The 18,488-nt window shown below is 44.4% G+C and overlaps 1 protein-coding gene across 5 annotated transcripts in view; it reads left to right on the plus strand.

Moving 5' to 3' along the window:
- LOC122904295 (CYFIP-related Rac1 interactor B) overlaps positions 1–18,488 on the plus strand; it is a 520,830-nt gene that overhangs the window by 259,342 nt on the left and 243,000 nt on the right. For 2 of the 5 annotated variants that reach the window (XM_044244939.1, XM_044244936.1), the window contains exons 10-13: positions 7,486–7,561; positions 9,336–9,422; positions 14,960–14,968; positions 15,738–15,838. The exons of 1 other annotated variant lie outside the window; for it this stretch is intronic. In XM_044244939.1, coding sequence (XP_044100874.1) covers positions 7,486–7,561; positions 9,336–9,422; positions 14,960–14,968; positions 15,738–15,838 — 273 coding nt within the window. The remainder of the gene's footprint in view (positions 1–7,485; positions 7,562–9,335; positions 9,423–14,959; positions 14,969–15,737; positions 15,839–18,488) is intronic. 2 more of the 5 variants (XM_044244940.1, XM_044244938.1) reach the window with 1 other exon arrangement.

The raw sequence follows: 18,488 nt of genomic DNA on the forward strand, positions 1-18,488 counted from the left end.
TCCCCCTGCTTGTGCACTCACTGCTCACTCACTCTCTCTGTCAAAGAAATAAATAAAATCCTTTAAAAAAAAAAAAGGAGGATTTCTTATCCTAAGTACTTACTCCAGTTCCCCAAATGATTTTCAGTACAAAGTCAAGGGGCGTCTCAGAGGAAGTTTGCTCTGGTAACACCCAATGCAGTCCCAGCACCTCAGCGGGGACGCAGCTGCTACAATGGAACGATACGGGGAGCAGAAAAGAAGAGCTTCCGACTTTCTGTTACCCTTTCCAGCTCACCCACACCAACTGCTTGTCACTTTCACACTTGAACATTGTGGGGAACATGCTGCCTTCAGAACAATCATAATAGCCTACTGCTCACCCACTCCTTTTATCACCTAGCAAGTGTCATTGTGATCTGCAGGATCATGAGCACTTACAAACATTACTGTATTATCCTTAATTTTAAAATAATAATAGCTATGGAAAAAATAAAAAAAAAAAAGAAATTGAAATAAAAAAAAATAATAATAATAATAGCTAACATTTATCAAGGGCAATCAGGAAATTGTAGCTCTAGAAGGATAAGTAACTTGCCCAGAGGCACATTCACTCATTCAGTAGATGCTTGGTAAAACATGTCAAAGTGGACAAAGCAAAAGAAACCAAAGGAAGAAATAGATAAGTTGGACTTCAAAATTCAAAAAGGCTTTGTGAGTGAAAGGACATTATTAAGAAAGCAAAGGGGCGTCTGGGTGGTGCAGGCAATTAAGCATCTGCTTTTGGCTCAGGTCGTGATCCCAGGGTCCTGAGATCAAGCCTCACATCAGGTTCCCTGCTCAGCGGGGAGCCTGCTTCTTCCTCTCCCTCTGCCTGCTGCTCCCCCTGCTTATTCTGTCTCTTTCTTTCTCAGTCAAATAAAATCTTTAAAAATAAAAATTTAAAAAATGTAAAAAAAAAAAAAAGGCAAAAAGACAGCCCACAGAATGGGAGGAAAATAATTGCAAATCATTTATCTGATAAGGGTCTGGTATCCAGAATATATAAAGAACTCCTATAACTTAACAACAAAAAGGTAATCCATTTTAAAAGTGGGTAAAGAATTTTAATAGCCATTTCTCTGGAAAAGATACACAGTGGCCAAAAGCACAAGAAACAAATCTCCATGTCATTAGTCATTGAGGAAAATACAAATCAAAACCACAATGAGATACCACTTTGCCCCCAGTAGGATGGCAGGATTTAAAAAAACAACAGCAACAACAAAATGGAAACTAGGTCTTGGCGAGAATGTAGAGAAATTGGAGCCCATAATATGTTGCTGAAAGAAATGTAAGTAGATGCAGCTACTTTGGAAGACCTCTTGGCAGTTCCTCAAAAATTTAAGCCTAGAGGGCACCTGGGTGGCTCAGTGGGTTAGGCCGCTGCCTTTGGCTCGGGTCATGATCTCAGGGTCCTGGGATCGAGTCTCGCATCGGGCTCTCTGCCCAGCAGGGAGCCTGCTTCCCTTCCTCTCTCTCTGCCTGTCTCTCTGCCTACTTGTGATCTCTCTCTGTCAAATAAATAAAGAAAATCTTTAAAAAAAAAAAAATTTAAGCCTAGAATTATATGGCCTTGCAATCGTGTGCCTAGGTAGATAACCCAAGAGGAGTGAAAAAAGTATTTAACAAAATGTTAACAAAATGACAAATTTAACAAAATGAACAAGAATGTGTTCATACATATTTATAGCCTCATTATTCACAATAGCCAAAGTGTAGAAACACCCAAATGCCCATCAGCTGATGCCCAGACAAAGTACGGTACTGCAGTGCAGTGGGACGCCATTGGGCTGTATAACTGCGGATTGCCCCACGAGCCAGACCGCGGCGCGCAGAGGCGACTCCCTCCCTCCGCTGTCCTTGGAATGTGGGCTCTGCTTGCCTTTCCCATCCCCAGAGGCTGCCCCAAGGACATAGCCTTGAGATGATGATGTGGCATTGAGAACACCTGCGCAGTGTATTCATGACTGAGCACAGTTGGGGTCTCTTTATAAACTGGCGATTTGGAAGGCAGGTGCAGGGACCCAGTCACATAGCTGCCGTCCAAGACAACACTCACATGTCCGCTCCCTTTGCTGTCCTGGAAACTGCCCCTGCCCACGTGCACGGGCCCGCCGCTCTCTCAGGCCTCTTCCCGCGCTCTGTGTACAGCGGCCAGTTTCAGATCACACTCAGGAAGCTCCCAGGAGGGTTATAAAGCCACGTATGTGCTGTAGCAGGGATCAAGATCTGAAACATTCTAAGTGAAAGAAGCGTGATGTGGAAGGCCCCATACTGGAGGATTCTGTTTAAACAAAATGTCCGTAAAGAGAGGTCCACTAAGACAGAAAGCAGAGTATTGTTTGCTAGGGCAAGGGAGGAACTGGGAACCATTACTAACAGGTACGGGCTTCCTTCTTGGGGTGATAGCTGTGTTCTGGAATTAGTGGGGACAGTTGCACCCCATTGTGAACATACTAAACACCACTGAATTGTACACTTTGAAGTGGTAGATTTTACATTACATGAATTATATCTTAATTTTTTTAATGCAGAAAACAGTAACAAAACAAAAGCAAAGATCCATGTCCCCATAGAACGTACATGTAGAAGGTGATAGAACCAAGTCTTACAGCCAGGTCTCTGTGACTCCAGAGTGCATGCTCTTGATAAGGTCAGAAATCTGAATTTGGTAAGCCTGGATTTGGGCCTGGGCATCTCTATTTTTAAGACTCTCTAAATGTGAGCTCAGCATATCACTATCAGCAAACTCTTTGACCTGAACTGTCCAGATACATTTGTGGTTAATTAGTACTTATACAAATTAACCCTTGTCCCTTTAAGTTCCTTAACCACCACAGGACTCAAGTGGAATGTATCGAGAAAATATCAGCTGCGCTAGCTGGAAATCAGTACCTGGAGCTTCGAAGTAGGCTTTCAGGAGGGGTTGGTGGTTGGTGTGTTAAGAAATCACTTCATTTTTTAAAATTTGTTTTCTAATTTGTTTTAAAGAACCATACTTTCTGTGATACTATGAGGGCATCCTGGCTTCTTTTGAAAATAATACGCTTCCAGAGCATTTCAGCCTTTGACCAAATAGCCCCTCTTTCTAAGCCAAGCAGGATATGATTGGGGTAGTAGGAAGATCCTGCTGTCTCTCTTTCTTGAAATTAAATTAAAAGCAGAAAGAACATACTATCTCCCTTTCCAGTCCTTGTTTGGACAGAATAAGAGGTGAAGTACGTAGCTACTTTCTCAGGTTCAAGAGGACTGCTTCGCTCTGAGCGTGTGCTCTGCCTGATGGACGGGCGACCGTGTTCACACTCACGAGCCCGCACTCTGCCGCCGTGGGCGTGTTTCAGTAGTTGGGAGAAATGTGAGTGCCCTTCTGCCTATCAGTTGGCAGCTTTTATTTTTCTGGCACTATGGGTCATTAAAATAGGGTCCTGTTTCTTTCAAGCTGCTTATTTCAGAAGCAAAGCCAATGCAGCTATGTCTCTAAGGTCAGAGAAATAATGAGGCTCATTTTGCTGGCCTGTGGCCATCATGTATTCAACTTCTTCTCTGTGCCTGGCATTTTAGGAACATTATCACAGTGCTCACAAGAACTCTCCACAGTCCATGGGATCATCTCCATTTCCTGCAAAAGGACACTGAGGCACAGGGATTCAGAGATTGTGCTGTTACTCAGCAGAAGAGCCAGGATTTGGACCCAGATCAGCCTGATATGTTTCACTACTCCCTGTGCTCCAGAGCTGGGAATGCTTTCACTCAAATCCCAACTTTGCACCCAATGACTAGATGGCCCCATTTAAACAACTTAAACTCTCTGGGCCTCAGTTACCTTGATCTATTTTGTTGACTTCCCAATGAGACTTAAAAGGGATGCTTAATTATGCATAATAACGAGTGACTGGCACAGAATAAATACTTAGGTGCCAGTAAGTATTATTATTATTACTGTTGTATATTATTAGTATCGTCATTATTATTATTACTGTTAATCATCATCTATTTTCCAAAGATCTCATTATATTTCAGTTATGTGCAGAGAAAGTGGCCAAGGGACAAGTGGGGTGTCAGAGAGGTGAGGTCACTTTCCGCGGAGAAGGTTTACACCATTCAGACTGAGTGACAGGTAGTCAGAACTGACATTTGTGCTTCTTTTTCCAATGAGGAGAACACTCTTATCTGTAGTAGTTCATCTGCCTCTCTCGGAAGCCAGGAAACATCCACCTTCGGATGATCATGCTCACCTTCAGAGAGGGTCACAACCTGCCCAAGGTTATACATACAGTGAAATTGAGAAATTTTGGCTCTCAATCCAAAATGTGATACACTTTTGACTCCAGAGTTCATGTATTTCCGGTGAACCAGAGCCAGTGAGCTGGAGGGAGGAGACCAAGAACAGAGAAGCCCCCTTCCCTCAGTGAACTGTTGTGGCAGGTGATGTGTGACCGTAACTCTGAGGCCCACCCAGCCCGTGGCTGAGACTAACTGCTCAAGGCAAGGCACAGTCAGGCACAGAGGGCAGGGGTCACCAGACCCACCTTGCCGTGGACAGCACGTCGGCCTTTGCTTACTGATGACTGTGTTACTAATGTCAAGATGGTTTTGTTCTCCCTGCAACTTGTCCCCTCAGCCTCCTGTTCCCGTTTCTCACCAAAACCCAGAAGCGAGCCCTAGAGTAACTTTCTGAGAGGGACTCAGCTCAGTTGGTTCTTAATTTTGTTTTGCCTAATATATGAATATATAATGTGTTTTAGAAAATGAAGTTAACAAAAGAGAAAACCTGTTATCTCAGTGAGAAGATAATTGGATTTATGTATATGATTTGGTTGTAAAAATTGGATCCTATTATAGATTAAAATGATTTCTTACTCTGTTAATTTCTCTTAGTCTGTGTTTGTAATGTCCTGAAGAATTCAAATGTAGGAAGATAGACTTGTTGGGGTCTTTCTTCAGCCTTTGAATTGGTAGGAATTTGTCCCCTTCCAACTTGTTTTCACGTGCTGATAAGTAACTTGTCATTTTTATCAGTGCCGTCTCAAATGAAAACAGTGCCCTTCTTCTCCTTAAAATGTGTGTGTTTTATAACATTCCTTGTGCTCTTCAACTCTGAGGTCACTTATTCAGTTAGTCCAGGAGAACAACTGCCGTGACGGAAATGGTGGTATTCTCTGCTGTCTTAACATACTACCCACTGGCCACACGTGGCTGCTGTGGCTGGGGAGACTTTAGGAACTGAATTTTACATGAATTTTAATTAAATTGGCTGCTAGTGGCTACCCCATTAGAAAACACAAACCTAGAGCATTGTCATTTAAACTCATCTTTAAAAAAAAAAAAATCATTCCGTTTCCTTCATGGTGAAAGTGAAAATGAAACACTCAACCTGTCTGTAGTGAATTTCTATCCCTCGGGGAAGAGCATGACTCCTTCTGTGATGAGCCCACGCAGTCCAGGGAAGGAAGAGAACACGTGCTGAGCGTGTCCTGACAACCCAGCGCTTTGTGGAGCGAGTTGGTAGGTGTTACCGGTGTTACCGCCCCACTGAGTACAGTTAACGAAAGCAGAAGTGACTCACCAGGGAACCCCTGCTAGTAAGCCCTCGAGCACAGATTCTAAGCCATCAGCCTCTTACCCTGAGGCCCTTTTTCTGTTGTAAGGAGTCCTGCTGGCATCCACCTTCCACTGATATGTTCTATCTTCAGACCCTTTGTCCAGAAATTATTTCAGTATCAGAGATGAGAAGTGGTTTTGCTGTGAGTGACTTTGTAGCCATCCTCCTGCCTCTTCCACAGACCCTTTTTCCCTCATGTAGATAGATGTTGCTGGTCCAGGTTAATGTTCATGAATGGCCTCCCCTGGGCAGAGCACAGCCTGCAGCTCTAGGGCTGCCATTAGTCCTGGGTACAAGCCCGTGCTGGAAAATGCCATCCCCTGGATAGGCAAGAAAATGCCATCCCCTGGATAGGATGGGCAAGCTGCTGTGGGAGGCAGCAGCAAACGGAACTACAGTAGAAGCATGGGGGGGGGGCATTTCAGCAAGAGGGAACAGCAGATGCAAAGGGCAGGGAAAACTGAAGGGGGAAAAAAATGTAGCATGGCTGGAGTCCAGTTTTTTTCAAAGAAGATGGTAGGAGATAAAACCAGAAAGCTATTCAGGGGCCAGAACACAAGTCACATTGAATTCCATACTGAGAAGTTTCACTTCGATCCCGATAGGCAGTGGTGAACCACTGAATGTTAGAAGGGTTTAAATGTAGCTCTCAAGTTAAATGGTTAACCAAAAAGCCCTCCTTCCTCCCATTCCTCTGCTCAAAGACTTTGTGAAGAGAGTGTTTCTTTTCCTTATTTTAGTAAGGGTTCTCAGCTGAAGATGTCAACCTTAAAAAATTCTCACACCTGTGGGATTTCAGTATTCATTCCTGGAGGGCCAGTTCTGGTAAGGATGTATTGTTACCAGTGATGGTGCATGTTAAGCTAAATACATTTGCAGATATGGATCCTAAGATGTGCCCTAAAACTTCCTGATCGGGCTCCGTTCTTGTTACTCACTGAGCATCTGCCTGGGGCGCGACCCATCACGATCCGTGATGAGACAGACAGTCTTGGACCTCATTCTTCTGTGGGGAAGATGTGGGGCGGGCAGGGTTAGAGAAGCCTCCAGGAGGACAGAGAACCATACAAACACTGAAACAAGTGGGACTCCTGGGTGGAGGGATCAGACAGGAAATCTCTTGACTTGGCCGTCAGGAGCAGGGGTGTCCGAGTCAGAGCCTGGCCCCGAATCCCAGCTTTGCCACTTCGCTAGATGCGCGAGCAGATGATGCACTCACCCTGTGCCTCAGTTTATCCTCTGAAAAGGCAGTGAGATTGAAGTGCTCGTGAACTCCTTCCGGTTGCTGTGGGGGCGAATGAGATAACTCACTTAAAGTGCAAGCGTGCTCAGCTTGCTCTGCTCGCTCGGGGCCTGCCAGCGCGGATTCTTACTCGGAGTGACGTGGCACCGTGTGGCTGTGCACGTGGCCGGGCACCATCCGTCCAACTTGCTGCGCTTCGAGCGTGTGCCCGGCGGTCTTTGGAGAAATGAAAGGTGGCCAGCTTCCCCACAGCCTCTCCTCACGGTGTCTAATTCATCCTCATGATATTCCACCAGTTGTGGTGTCTGCCTCTTTCGAATTCAAACACAGCACAACCGGGAGGGCTGTTTCCGTGAAGAGACGGGTGTGCACATGAGACCTCGGTGTTGGGGTGGCGGCTGTAATTTCCTCTGTTCACATGACAGCTGCCAGCACGTGTCAGATAGTGCTCGGAATCTGCTTGTTGGTGCATCTTTATAAAACACTGAAATGCGTTTATAAGCGTTTTGTGTAGCTGTGTGGGTAGAGAGCACATAGATTCGTGTTCTCAGATCTTAGGGTAACTAGAGCTCATGTCTTTTTTATACTTCTGGTAAATCTCTGCTGTTCTCCTTCATAGTTTCTTTCAAGATGGCTTGAAGACGGCTGATAAATTGAAACAGTACATTGAGAAACTGGCTGCTGATTTATATAATGTAAGTATTTCATGAAACGCGTGCATTTTATGTTGGTTTTGTAGATAAATATCAGTGCATTTGAAATCTGGATTAGAAGAGCTTTAAAGAAAAGAAGCAGGGGTAAGTGATCTGTCAGGATAAACTCAGTGCCGGTAAGCCTTCAATTTAAATCAGAAGGCCTTGACGGTCCGATGTCCTAGAGTATGTTTTGGGGGCGTAGGAGGAAGGAGGGTGTGTAACCGTCAGTTCTAGGTGGCTGTCCATTCGGGTCGAGTAACATCACCTGTGAGTGCCCTGCAGTCAGCACCTGGAGGAAGAATGTTTGACCATGAAAGACAAAACTTAAGATTATCTCGGAGTAGGCAGGTTTATGATTTTTTTTGTTTGCTTGTTCTATATTTTCTCTCTTTTATCAGATGTCTGGAATTTTTCTTTTATAATAACAAAGTTACACAAACTTTTTTGAGAAAAAAAAAAGTTTTTGCAGGACTAGAAATGCAGGAATAGAAATGGCCAGTTTGTTCCCCATAATCCACTTGGCACTAAATAATATTAAAAGTATGTTTTATGAGTACAACTACATATGTTGAAATAAGGTTTCAGAGTTATGAATAATACCTTCTATTTTCTATAACTTTAAAAACTGTGTGTAGCTGTGTATTTTTTCTGATTGTCTTTTTTTTTTTTTTAAGATGTTATTATTAGAGCACGAGAGAGCACAAGCGCAGGGGAAGGGAAAAGAGAGAGGGAGAAGCAGGCTCCCCACTGACATGGGGCTAGATCCCAGGACCCTGGGATCATGACCTAAGCCCAAGGGAGGCGTTTACCTGACTGAGCCACCCCATTGTCTTTTTTTTTTTTCCAATTTATTTATTTTCAGAAAAACAGTATTCATTATTTTTTCACCACACCCAGTGCTCCATGCAAGCCGTGCCCTCTATAATACCCACCACCTGGTACCCCAACCTCCCACCCCCCCCCCCGCCACTTCAAACCCCTCAGATTGTTTTTCAGAGTCCATAGTCTCTCATGGTTCATCTCCCCATGTGCTTTTGGGTAAATTGGAAGGGGAGATGCACCCCATTGTCTTTTAATAGTTAATATGATTTGGGTTTAAGTTCTAGCTGACTTAAAAAAATAAATAAATAACAACACCAGTTCCTTACCCTTGGGTGCCACTGTGCAAACATTCAGATACCCTAACCCATTGGGTTCTGGTCCTTTTTCACAGTTTCTTCTGGCCCATTTTGTCACATTATGGATTCCTGCTACCACCTTTTGAAAAACCAGAAGGAAGTGACCCAGTGTTCTTTCTAAACTTTGTTTAAGAATGGTACTTCAGGGCACCTGGGTGGCTCATTTGGTTGGACGACTGCCTTCAGCTCAGGTCATGATCCTGGAGATCCAGGATCGAGTCCCATGTTGGACTCCCTGCTTAGCAGGGAGTCTCCTTCTCCCAAGGACCTCTCTCCTCTCATGCTCGCTCTCTCTCTCTCAAATAAATGAATAAAATCTTAAAAAAAAAAAAAAAGAATGGTACTTCAGAGCTAATTGTTTTGCCTAGATGTATTAATAAGAAGGCCTGTTGCATCAAGTCACTAATTTTAAAAGTCAGTGGTACTTCCATAAGATGAGAAAATTCTGCCTTTCATATAAAAAAATGAGACCATGTAAAGGTTTTAATAAAGAAATCAATGATGTCATTGAACTTTTTGATGACAGGCATATTTGGATGAAGTAAACTCAGCTCATTTATAAAAGATATGTAATGAAAGTTGTTTTTCTGTCACAGATAAAACAGACCCAGGATGAAGAAAAGAAACAGCTCACTGCACTCCGAGATTTAATAAAATCCTCTCTTCAACTCGATCAGAAGGAAGTAGGTGATCTCTGTGTTTCCAGCAGGGCTACCAGTAAAAAAGTGAGGTGGCTTGGGATGGCCTCTGTGTTTCCTTATCTGCAAAATAGGCATGTCACCAGCTTCCTGCCACCATGGTTGTGGGGACAAACAAGATAGAGGATACAAGTGTATACCCACGGCCTCGCCCCGTATAGTGACCATGCTTTATGACCCTTGCCCTCCTGGCACAAAAGATGTTCTTAATACCTGAACTACAATTCCAGAACCCTAGGTTTGCCATTCCGGCTTTGAAATCAGGTACTTCAAGTGTGCTCTGTCCTCTCAGGGTGAAGTGCACACCCATGTCCTCTTTAGGTCTTCTGTCTTTCTGGGCAGCCAGAAGGAGGCCGATACAGAATCCTCTAGAATCATGTAGTAGAGAGCAGGCCAGCCATACAAACCAGCATTCATACCCTAAGTGGTATTTGTGCCATAAGAGATCTGCTGGGAAGGGGCGCGCTAGCGGAGGGGGAGGCTGAGAGGACCCTGAAATGGAAGCTGCCTGAACTAGTCCACAGTTGCCCCCAGCAGTTGGGGGTAAAGAGGGTGGAAGATTGAGAGACGGGGTTTCTGAGGTGGAAACTCGGGCCTAGCGATAGATGACCTTGGACGCACACAGCAGGGTATGGACTTCATGCCAAGGGTAAGTAAGCTAAACAGTGCTATTTGTTACATAGGGGAGGGTCAAGGTTTGCCTGTTTGTATTAGGAAGTTATCATACATTGAATTTAAGTGCGGTATCTCAGGGCATATTTACTGATAACCACATAAAGCAGAGCATTTTTTTTTTTACCATTTATTTTTTTATTTGACAGAGATAGAAAGGGAGCACAAGTAGGCAAGAGCGGCAGGCAGAGGGAGAGGGAGAAGCAGGCTCTCCACCAAGCAGAAAGCCCAATGTGGGGCTTGATCCCAGCACCCTGGGATCATGACCCAAGCTGAAGGCAGCTGCTTAACCGACTGAGCCACCCAGGCGCCCCATGCTGAGCATTTCTTATATTTCCATTTCCGCATGATATCACTTCACCATGGCAAACTGACTGTACATTCTGATATTTTTTGAAGGGGCTTCTGAGTCCAAAGCAAAAAAAAAAGCCAACTCTCCTCAAACGTACAAGCCCTGGACCCGCCACCTCACCCTTTAAAGCAACCCAGAAGGTTCTCTTTACTGAGCAAAGATAGTCCTCTGGGTTTCCGAGTGGGAGAAGTGTACAGCCCTTTCACCCTGGGCACCTGCAGACTGGAAGTAGACATCAGTGGCTAGGAGGTGTGGACCTCTTTAGTCCGGGGCCTCAACCAGCGTCTATACCCGTGTCTGGAGGCCTCTTTTGAGATGCTTATTACTGGCTTACAGATCCTAGGAGAAGTGGTCCCCTTGAATGATTTCTCCGTGTTAGAGCACTAGAAGGACTAAAACGGTGTAAAGTAAGAAGCACATTGCTGTTCAGGCATGGGCAGAAATTTGCAAGGTTTTTTTAACCACTTCCTGCCTTTGCTTTCTTGTACAGTTTTACCTCCTTCCTGTGTATGGAAGCTTTCTTAGGGGGCAAAAGGCCATTGCAGTCCCTTTTTGTTTTGTGTAGAGGCTGATGTAATCTTCTCCCAGTGGTTAAAGAACAAAGTTGCATATAAGCCAAGCGAGTGTGTGCACGATAAAATGCGCATGATTTGATTTAAAGCCACCCCAAATGAATAAATGATGTGTGTTTGTTAGCACTGTGTCCAGAGTATTTTACAGGTAAAATTGATCTTTCACAGCACACGTACCCATTCCCCTGCTGTTCATCATCTGTCATCAAAATAAGGCTGATCGGTAATGATTTCTAATGACTCAAAAAGAAAGGAGCCCATCCACCAAGAGTTCTTGCCACAGCACTGCCATTCTAGAAGAGCGTAACCTAACCTGGTAAATGACCTGAGGAATTAAAAGCACCCAGCAAGCTATTTAACCCCTCACCCCACCAGGTTCTAACTTGACTCTTTTAAAGGAGGCTTCAAGAATTTGCGCTGTCAGTAGGATGCCCAGACTTTTGGTGGACTTGTTTTTTCTTGTCAAAATTCTTCACTGACTTCTGACAGATGTTCTATGAAATTAATCATCTTGAGCTTTTGTAATAGCCTAACTTCCCAAGAGAACTGTTCGCTACATAACTATCTTTAGGGTTGAAAATATTTTAAATAATGATGATACTAATAAATCTTCCCCAAAACTCCAGCATTCTGTTCGAGTCTCTCTCCATTTCTCATCATAGTGTGGTTTGCACAGTGTTTGACAGATTCTGTGTTTTGCTCATCTCTGCAGGATCTGACACACTGTCTGGCACCCAAAAGCTTCTCAATAAATATGTAGTAAACAGAAGGAATCCCTTGCCTCCTCCATGTATCCCTTACATGAGCGATCTGAAGCTTTTCTAGTAGAGGTTAGTTTTAGGTTGGCTACCACAAACATTTCTAACCCAGTTAAAGCAGTGAGTAATTACTTGCAGTTTAAAAATATTTGAGATATTACTCCTTAATTATGCATTTTATATGTTAATACGGTTTTCTAAGAAGAAAATAAGGTGATTTCTCCATACTCTAATAGAGAATAAGGAATGGAACTTTAAAAAAATGACACCATAGTTTCATTCTCTAGTTTACATTCTTGGCTCATGTTATGGAATTTTTCCAAGATTTTATTTTAAGATCATTGTGTAAGTTTAGTTTTATATTTATTGCCTGAATGAATTTCTCACTTGGATTTCTTTCTCCTGAATACATGTTTAATTTTTATTATATTATCAAAGGATTCAGACCTCTTTCTTTCCTTCCATCATGTTTTGTTTTGTTAATTATTGTGTTAATTCTCCATTATTTATTTTCTCAAAAAAGAAAACCCTCTTTTCGATTATCTAGAGCTCCCTGCAAAGCAAGCAGAATGGCCATTGATTTCTCAGAGTGCAGAAGTAATAGTTTGTAGGACTACTTTATTTTTTTTAAAGGTTTTATTTATATATTTGACAGAGAGAGATCACAAGTAGGCAGAGAGGCAGCCAGAGAGAGAGAGAGGAGGAAGCAGTCTCCCTGCTGAGCAGAGAGCCCAAGGCAGGGCTCGATCCCAGAACCCTGGGATCATGACCCAACCCGAAGACAGAGGCTTAACCCACTGAGCCACCCAGGCACCCCAGTTTGTAGGACTACTTTAAGCCATAGAACTCATCAGTAGTTGATGTAGGGTTGTTGCTGTATTTCTGAAACGTGCTGCTTCCTTCCAGCTCAGCTTAGTGGTGTAGGCTGCTGAGGTCAGAACCTGGAGATCAGCCACTGTATTCACCTTTATTTGTTTGTTTATTTATTTATTTATTTTTAATATTTTTATTTATTTATTTGACAGAGATCACAAGTAGGCAGAGAGGCAGGCAGAAGGAGAGAGGAGGAAGCAGGCTCCCTGCTTGAGCAGAGAGCCCAATGCGGGCCTCGATCCCAGGACCCTGAGATCATGACCTGAGCTGAAGGCAGAGGCTTTAACCCACTGAGCCACCCAGGTGCCCCTGTATTCACCTTTAAAAGCATATTTACCTCATGGAAAGCAAGGTCCATTCAGCTTGTTGCTCAGAATTTAAAAATTTATTTAAGCTAGTGATAAATATATGTAAGGGATGTCTTAGAGGCAGATTTACAGAACGTAATATTTTTCATAAGTTACTAACATCCAAATCCTTGCTTTACAAAAAATAAATACTCTCGGGCGCCTGGGTGGCTCAGTGGGTTAAGCCGCTGCCTTCGGCTCAGGTCATGATCTCAGGGTCCTGGGATCGAGGCCCACATCGGGCTCTCTGCTCAGCAGGGAGCCTGCTTCCTCCTTTCTCTCTGCCTGCTTGTGATCTCGCTCTGTCAAATAAATAAATAAAATCTTTAAAAATAAATAAATAAATACTCTCGTTTTTAAAACTTAGGTTTTATTTGAAGGATTAGCAAACGGGCTTTTAAAGATGCATCGTTCTAAAGCATTCAGACCAACCTAGAAATTACATGGGCAGACAGAGAGCAGTTTCGTTCAATGCAAAGCATTCCAAGGAACAGAGTTATTCTTTTAATAAGAATTTTTATCCAGGGAGATTTCAGATTTTGTTTTTAATGTTCTCGGGAGGTATAGAAATGGCAGCGATCCCTGACTCCAGATCCAGTTGAGCTGTTTTCACGTGACGTCATTGGGTAGAAGCAGAAAGCTCCGTGGATTTCCTTTATCCCGGCCCCTTGTTTCGTCCCATGCCTCAGATCTCCACCACCAGACCTAATTTTCCATCCTGATTGTTCTGTATTAGTATTATGGACATATCGCTGCCTCCTTCAAGAAAGCAGTGTGTGTCACTGCTGCTTTTGGGGTCTGTCATGGCGGCGCCAGGGGAGGAAGCCCGTCTGATCCATAGAACCGTCCTGCAGCCCCATCTCTGTCCAGAAAGCCTGAAAGCGTCTATGAGGGAGGATTTGGGATTCAGGTTACTACGAGTGCACAGCTGTGGGTCCTCATTAAAAGTAAATATGTAGAAGAATTTCTAAAGAGACTGATAGACCCCAGCCCACTCCCACCCCTCCCCAGGTGATTGAAATGGTGCTATTAACTGTTTCAGCTGGAGGAAGTCTGGCCAGTTACAGACGAATGACTCAGATTAAGGAAATCACTAGAGTCTAAGCTCTTCAGGGGGCATCCCCTTGCCTGGTAGAACAAGCATTTGGCAGTGTTACCTTCATGAGGGAGAAGGTCAGTGTGTAAGCACCCACTCAGGGACAGGGGTTGTGCCGCACTCCGTGTCCTCAGTGCCTTCCTGATACTTGCCATTTGGGTATTCAGGACATGGTTTTGGACACACAACTCATCACATGTGGGAAGCCTCACAGAGGTGTACTGTCCTAGAGCTCTTCCTTTCACTATTACTAACATTCATTTGCGTGCACTGAGCACATATTGTCTGGTCTAGAAGGATCCCAAATGCCACACAGAGACCATCCTGACCTTCAAGGGATCTTGTGCACAGGCCATCAGTACACAAGCAACGCTCAGTTCTCCTGTCTTTCTTCACCATCACATTGCAGGTGTTGCTTCTGAACTGCATACTTTTATTCTGTTTGCATGGTAAACTAAAAAAGAATCCTACAACTTTTTGTTCCTTTTTGATTTTCTAAAGTAATTTGGGTTTCACGGAGCTATTGATTCCCTAAACACTCACTTGGAAGTTTGTCACCCGTTTTTATCTTGATGAAATGTGTACCTCCTATCCTTCCATGCAGGTTATCTTCTGCTTTCATTTAAATAACCTGAAATAAAACTTGACAAATATAAAGATGTTTTATTGTCCCATACCCTGAAGTTTATGTGATTCTGAAGATGGCATGTGTTCTGGTGTTAAGTATCTTTGCTATTTTCTCTGTATGTTATATAAAGTGCTTAAATCGTGAGAGAGACTATCAATGAAATTAACTATGTTTTCAAATGTTCTGCCTTTTTTCTCTGTTGCTTTTGCCCTTCCTGATCGAAGTCTAGGAGAGTAAGTCAACAATTTCTGTGAGAATGTATTATCCTACTTCTGTGTCTAAACCCCATGTCCTCTTTCTACAGTTCAACATTGTTGGTTTATTTCATACATTTTCCAAGTGTAATGGCTGCATCTGGTCATGTAGTCTTTAGAAACCCAGGGGAAAGTATATCAGGGGAGTGAAAGTGTTAACTCCAGCTGGTTTGCGTCTGTCTTATTCTGCGGGTCCTGGTCACCCTTTTACCACATCATACACAACATGGCTAGAGAATCATCGTTTTTAATTAAAAGCATGCTTAACAGCTTATTTTACAGAGCCCCTGCTGGTTACAAACCAAGAATTTCTAACAATTCCCAGTACCTCACTCAGAAGGTACACTTTTTATTGTGGGTATTTTAGTAGAATATGTGGAGAGAGAAAAGGTGGACCTAAGGGAAGAGCCCATTTGGGTTGCATGCACTACGTTTGTGAGCCACTTGGGTTTTCCTGCCTTCCCTAGGCTAGCCTGTGCGGCCCCAGCAACCTGTTCGGTCCTACCATGCTCTCACCAAAGTGTTGGAATCAGCAGGGTTCCGAACTAGAAACAGGAGTTCTTGGACTTGCCTGTGACTCCTGTGATTGTTTCCTAGCCTGGTTTCCTCTAAAATACAGGCAAGGACGTGATGGCTCTTAAAAGTTCTGTAATTCTCTTGGCCCCAGCCAAGAGGCTATAGTAGAATAGAGGCAGGGACTGGAGAAGTGTGTCCAGCATTGGTCTGATCTGTGGCTTCTCCTTTCTAGGATTCCCAGAGCCGGCAAGGAGGGTACAGCATGCACCAGCTGCAGGGCAACAAGGAGTACGGCAGTGAGAAGAAGGGCTACCTGCTGAAGAAGAGCGACGGGTATGTGTAAGGCCAGCCCGCTACCCCTTAGTGCTTAGGGCTTCCTGGGTGTCGGCAGCCTGGGAATTTATCCCACCTGCGGGCCAGGAAAGCACACTTCAGAATCTCCTAATGAAGTAGCTTCTGACCTTGAGCCCACTGGTTTCCCTCAGCTGATTTAACCTGCTGTCTTTCCAAGAAGCAGTTGCCGTCCTCTGATCCCTCAATGGCACCAAGGACTTGTTGATTCATCTGCCCTTTTCTCTGTTGGGGTGCCCACCTAGACACCCAAACCCAGCCTTGGGAGTCAGCCCTGCGTCCCCTCCTTCTTACATCACAGTCACTGTCAGGACAGGCTCTTCCGTTCTAACAGGACACGATGCATGTCTTGCCATCTCTGCTGCCTGCCCTCGGAGGAGCCACTGCCATCTCTCCTGGAATATCCGAGTAGCCTCTCCACGTCCCACCCTCTTTTCCATTGCGTCTCTACACAGCACTCAGAGTAGCCTTTAAAAAACATAGAGCACATCAGGCCCTTCCCATGCTCGAAGTGCACACAGGGCCTGAGCCCCGCCTCTGTCTGCAGCGTTGTCTTGTGGCATCTCCTCCCCTGGCCCAGCCACACCGGCTTCTTTCTCTTGCTTCAGCAGTGATTCCGTTTCACAGTTAGTACATAAGTGGACTCCTAATTACTCACTTTGCGTACTCTCCTTCTTTCTGAAAGAAAGCTGCTTTTCTGATTACTTGTGGATAGGCACCATTGACTTTAAGACGTAGACTTTTTTTATTTGTTTGTTAAAATTGCAACCATTACTTATATAAATTACAGTCCTAAATTTCTGATCACAGTTTTGCTTATCATTCTACTCATACGTCCCATGGATGTCTTTTGGGAGTTGCAGTGTATGCCAAGCACTGTTAGAGATACTGGGAAGTATAGCATTGCAGAAGAAAGATAAGGAGGTCCTTAGCCTCATAGGGCTTACACTCGGAGTTGGGAGACAGACAATAAAGAAGGAGCTGTGTGGGAGATCAGACGGTAACAAGTGCTCTGGGGGAGGGTAAAGCAAGGCAGGGGCTTAGGGTGTGTGGAAGTGGTCCTTACAGTCATGCAGGGTGGTCAGGGAAGTTGTTAGTGAGGAGATGTTCGAGCAAAGACTTGCAGGAGGTGAGGGGATCATCTCTACAGAGATCTGTAGAGATGGCCAGGAATAGGCTTTCCTCTGATACAGGAGTTAGGCGTGACTAGGACTGAGTGTGGAGCTCGGGGTCATAGGATACCGGTGAGAGGGGACAGGACACAAGCCAGGAGGGTTTTGGAAACCACTGAGTGGAGATGGGAGTCATTTGAAGGGTTTTAAGCAGAGGAATGCCATAATCGGCCTCATTTGAAAGACCCTGGCTGCTGGTCGAGGGCAGCTGTGTAGGACATAAGACTAGACGTGGGAGGCCCGGTCAGAAGTGAACAGGGATCAAGAGAACAGCCACAAAGAGGAAAGGACGGGTCAGAGTCTAGAAAACGCTGGTAGGACCACCAGGATTTATAGATAAGGGCGTAAGGAAAGAAAAGCATCCCAGCTCAGAGCACAACAGCTGGCTGTAGAAAGTCAGTGAATATTGACCATTAAGTCTTGGGAAAAGTAGAAGAAGAAAAGATGCACCAGTGACCTGAATCACAGTTTAAACTGGGCTCTTCCTAACTGACACAGGGACCAGACTGTAGCCCCGATGGCCTGGTTATCTAGTGGAGATAAATTAGTCATCCTGTAGCTTTAACACTGCTCGCCTAAAGGTTTAAGGCTTTTCTTGACATTAGAATTAACTGTTTCTAAGTGAAGTGGTGAATACCTAACTTTCAAGAAAAGTCAGCTGAGTCTTTGCAGAAATACTGTTTGGTTCAAACCCTGAAGTTTTGAGGAGAGTGTCAGCTCGTGATGTGCCTGCACCTGCTTTGTGCCTGCCAGACGCATCCGGGTACCTGTCACGCCTCTCATCTGACTCCTTCTGTAGATGGTGTCACTCAGAGAGATTAAGTAATTTGACAGAGATCCTACAGCCAGGATGTAAGAAAGCCCAAATTCTAACCTGGGTCTTATGACGTAATGCCGGGGTATCTCCCTCTTATATTCCAAAGGGGCGTGACTGCTGTTGATTGCCCTTGGAGGACGCGGGGCATCAGCTGGTGCACTCACACTCCTGACTCCGCTCTTCTGGTCTGTTCTGCATTCATGCACTCCCTCTACAGACATCCGTTAAGCCCCAGCGTGTTTCAGGCAGTCTGCTAGATGCTGCAAGGTAAAAGGTCCATGAGAGGTGGGCCTCACCCTCACCCTGCCCACAATCTGTTGGGAAGAGATAAGGAAAGCATTGTTGCAAAGGAGGCTGGAAGTCCAGTGGGCCTGCCTCCCATAATTTCATGGGCTGCAGAGGGTGAATAATGATAACCCAAGCTGGCCTGTCATTGCGGTCTATGGAAGAGGAAAGAACTGAATTGCTTACACATGAAGACAGACTCACTTGCTAACCGTGACTGCTGATGTGTTGTATGATTTTCTTCTCAGGATCAATTGCTTTGGTAATTTCCGACCCTAGTTCTAGAATACCTATAAAGGATTATTATGCAGTTTGAAAAACACTTCAAATTTTTTCGAAGTAATTTTGAAGCTTTATA

This window comes from Neovison vison, chromosome 4, assembly GCF_020171115.1.
Source record: "Neovison vison isolate M4711 chromosome 4, ASM_NN_V1, whole genome shotgun sequence".
Classification (NCBI taxonomy): Eukaryota; Metazoa; Chordata; class Mammalia; order Carnivora; family Mustelidae; genus Neogale; species Neogale vison.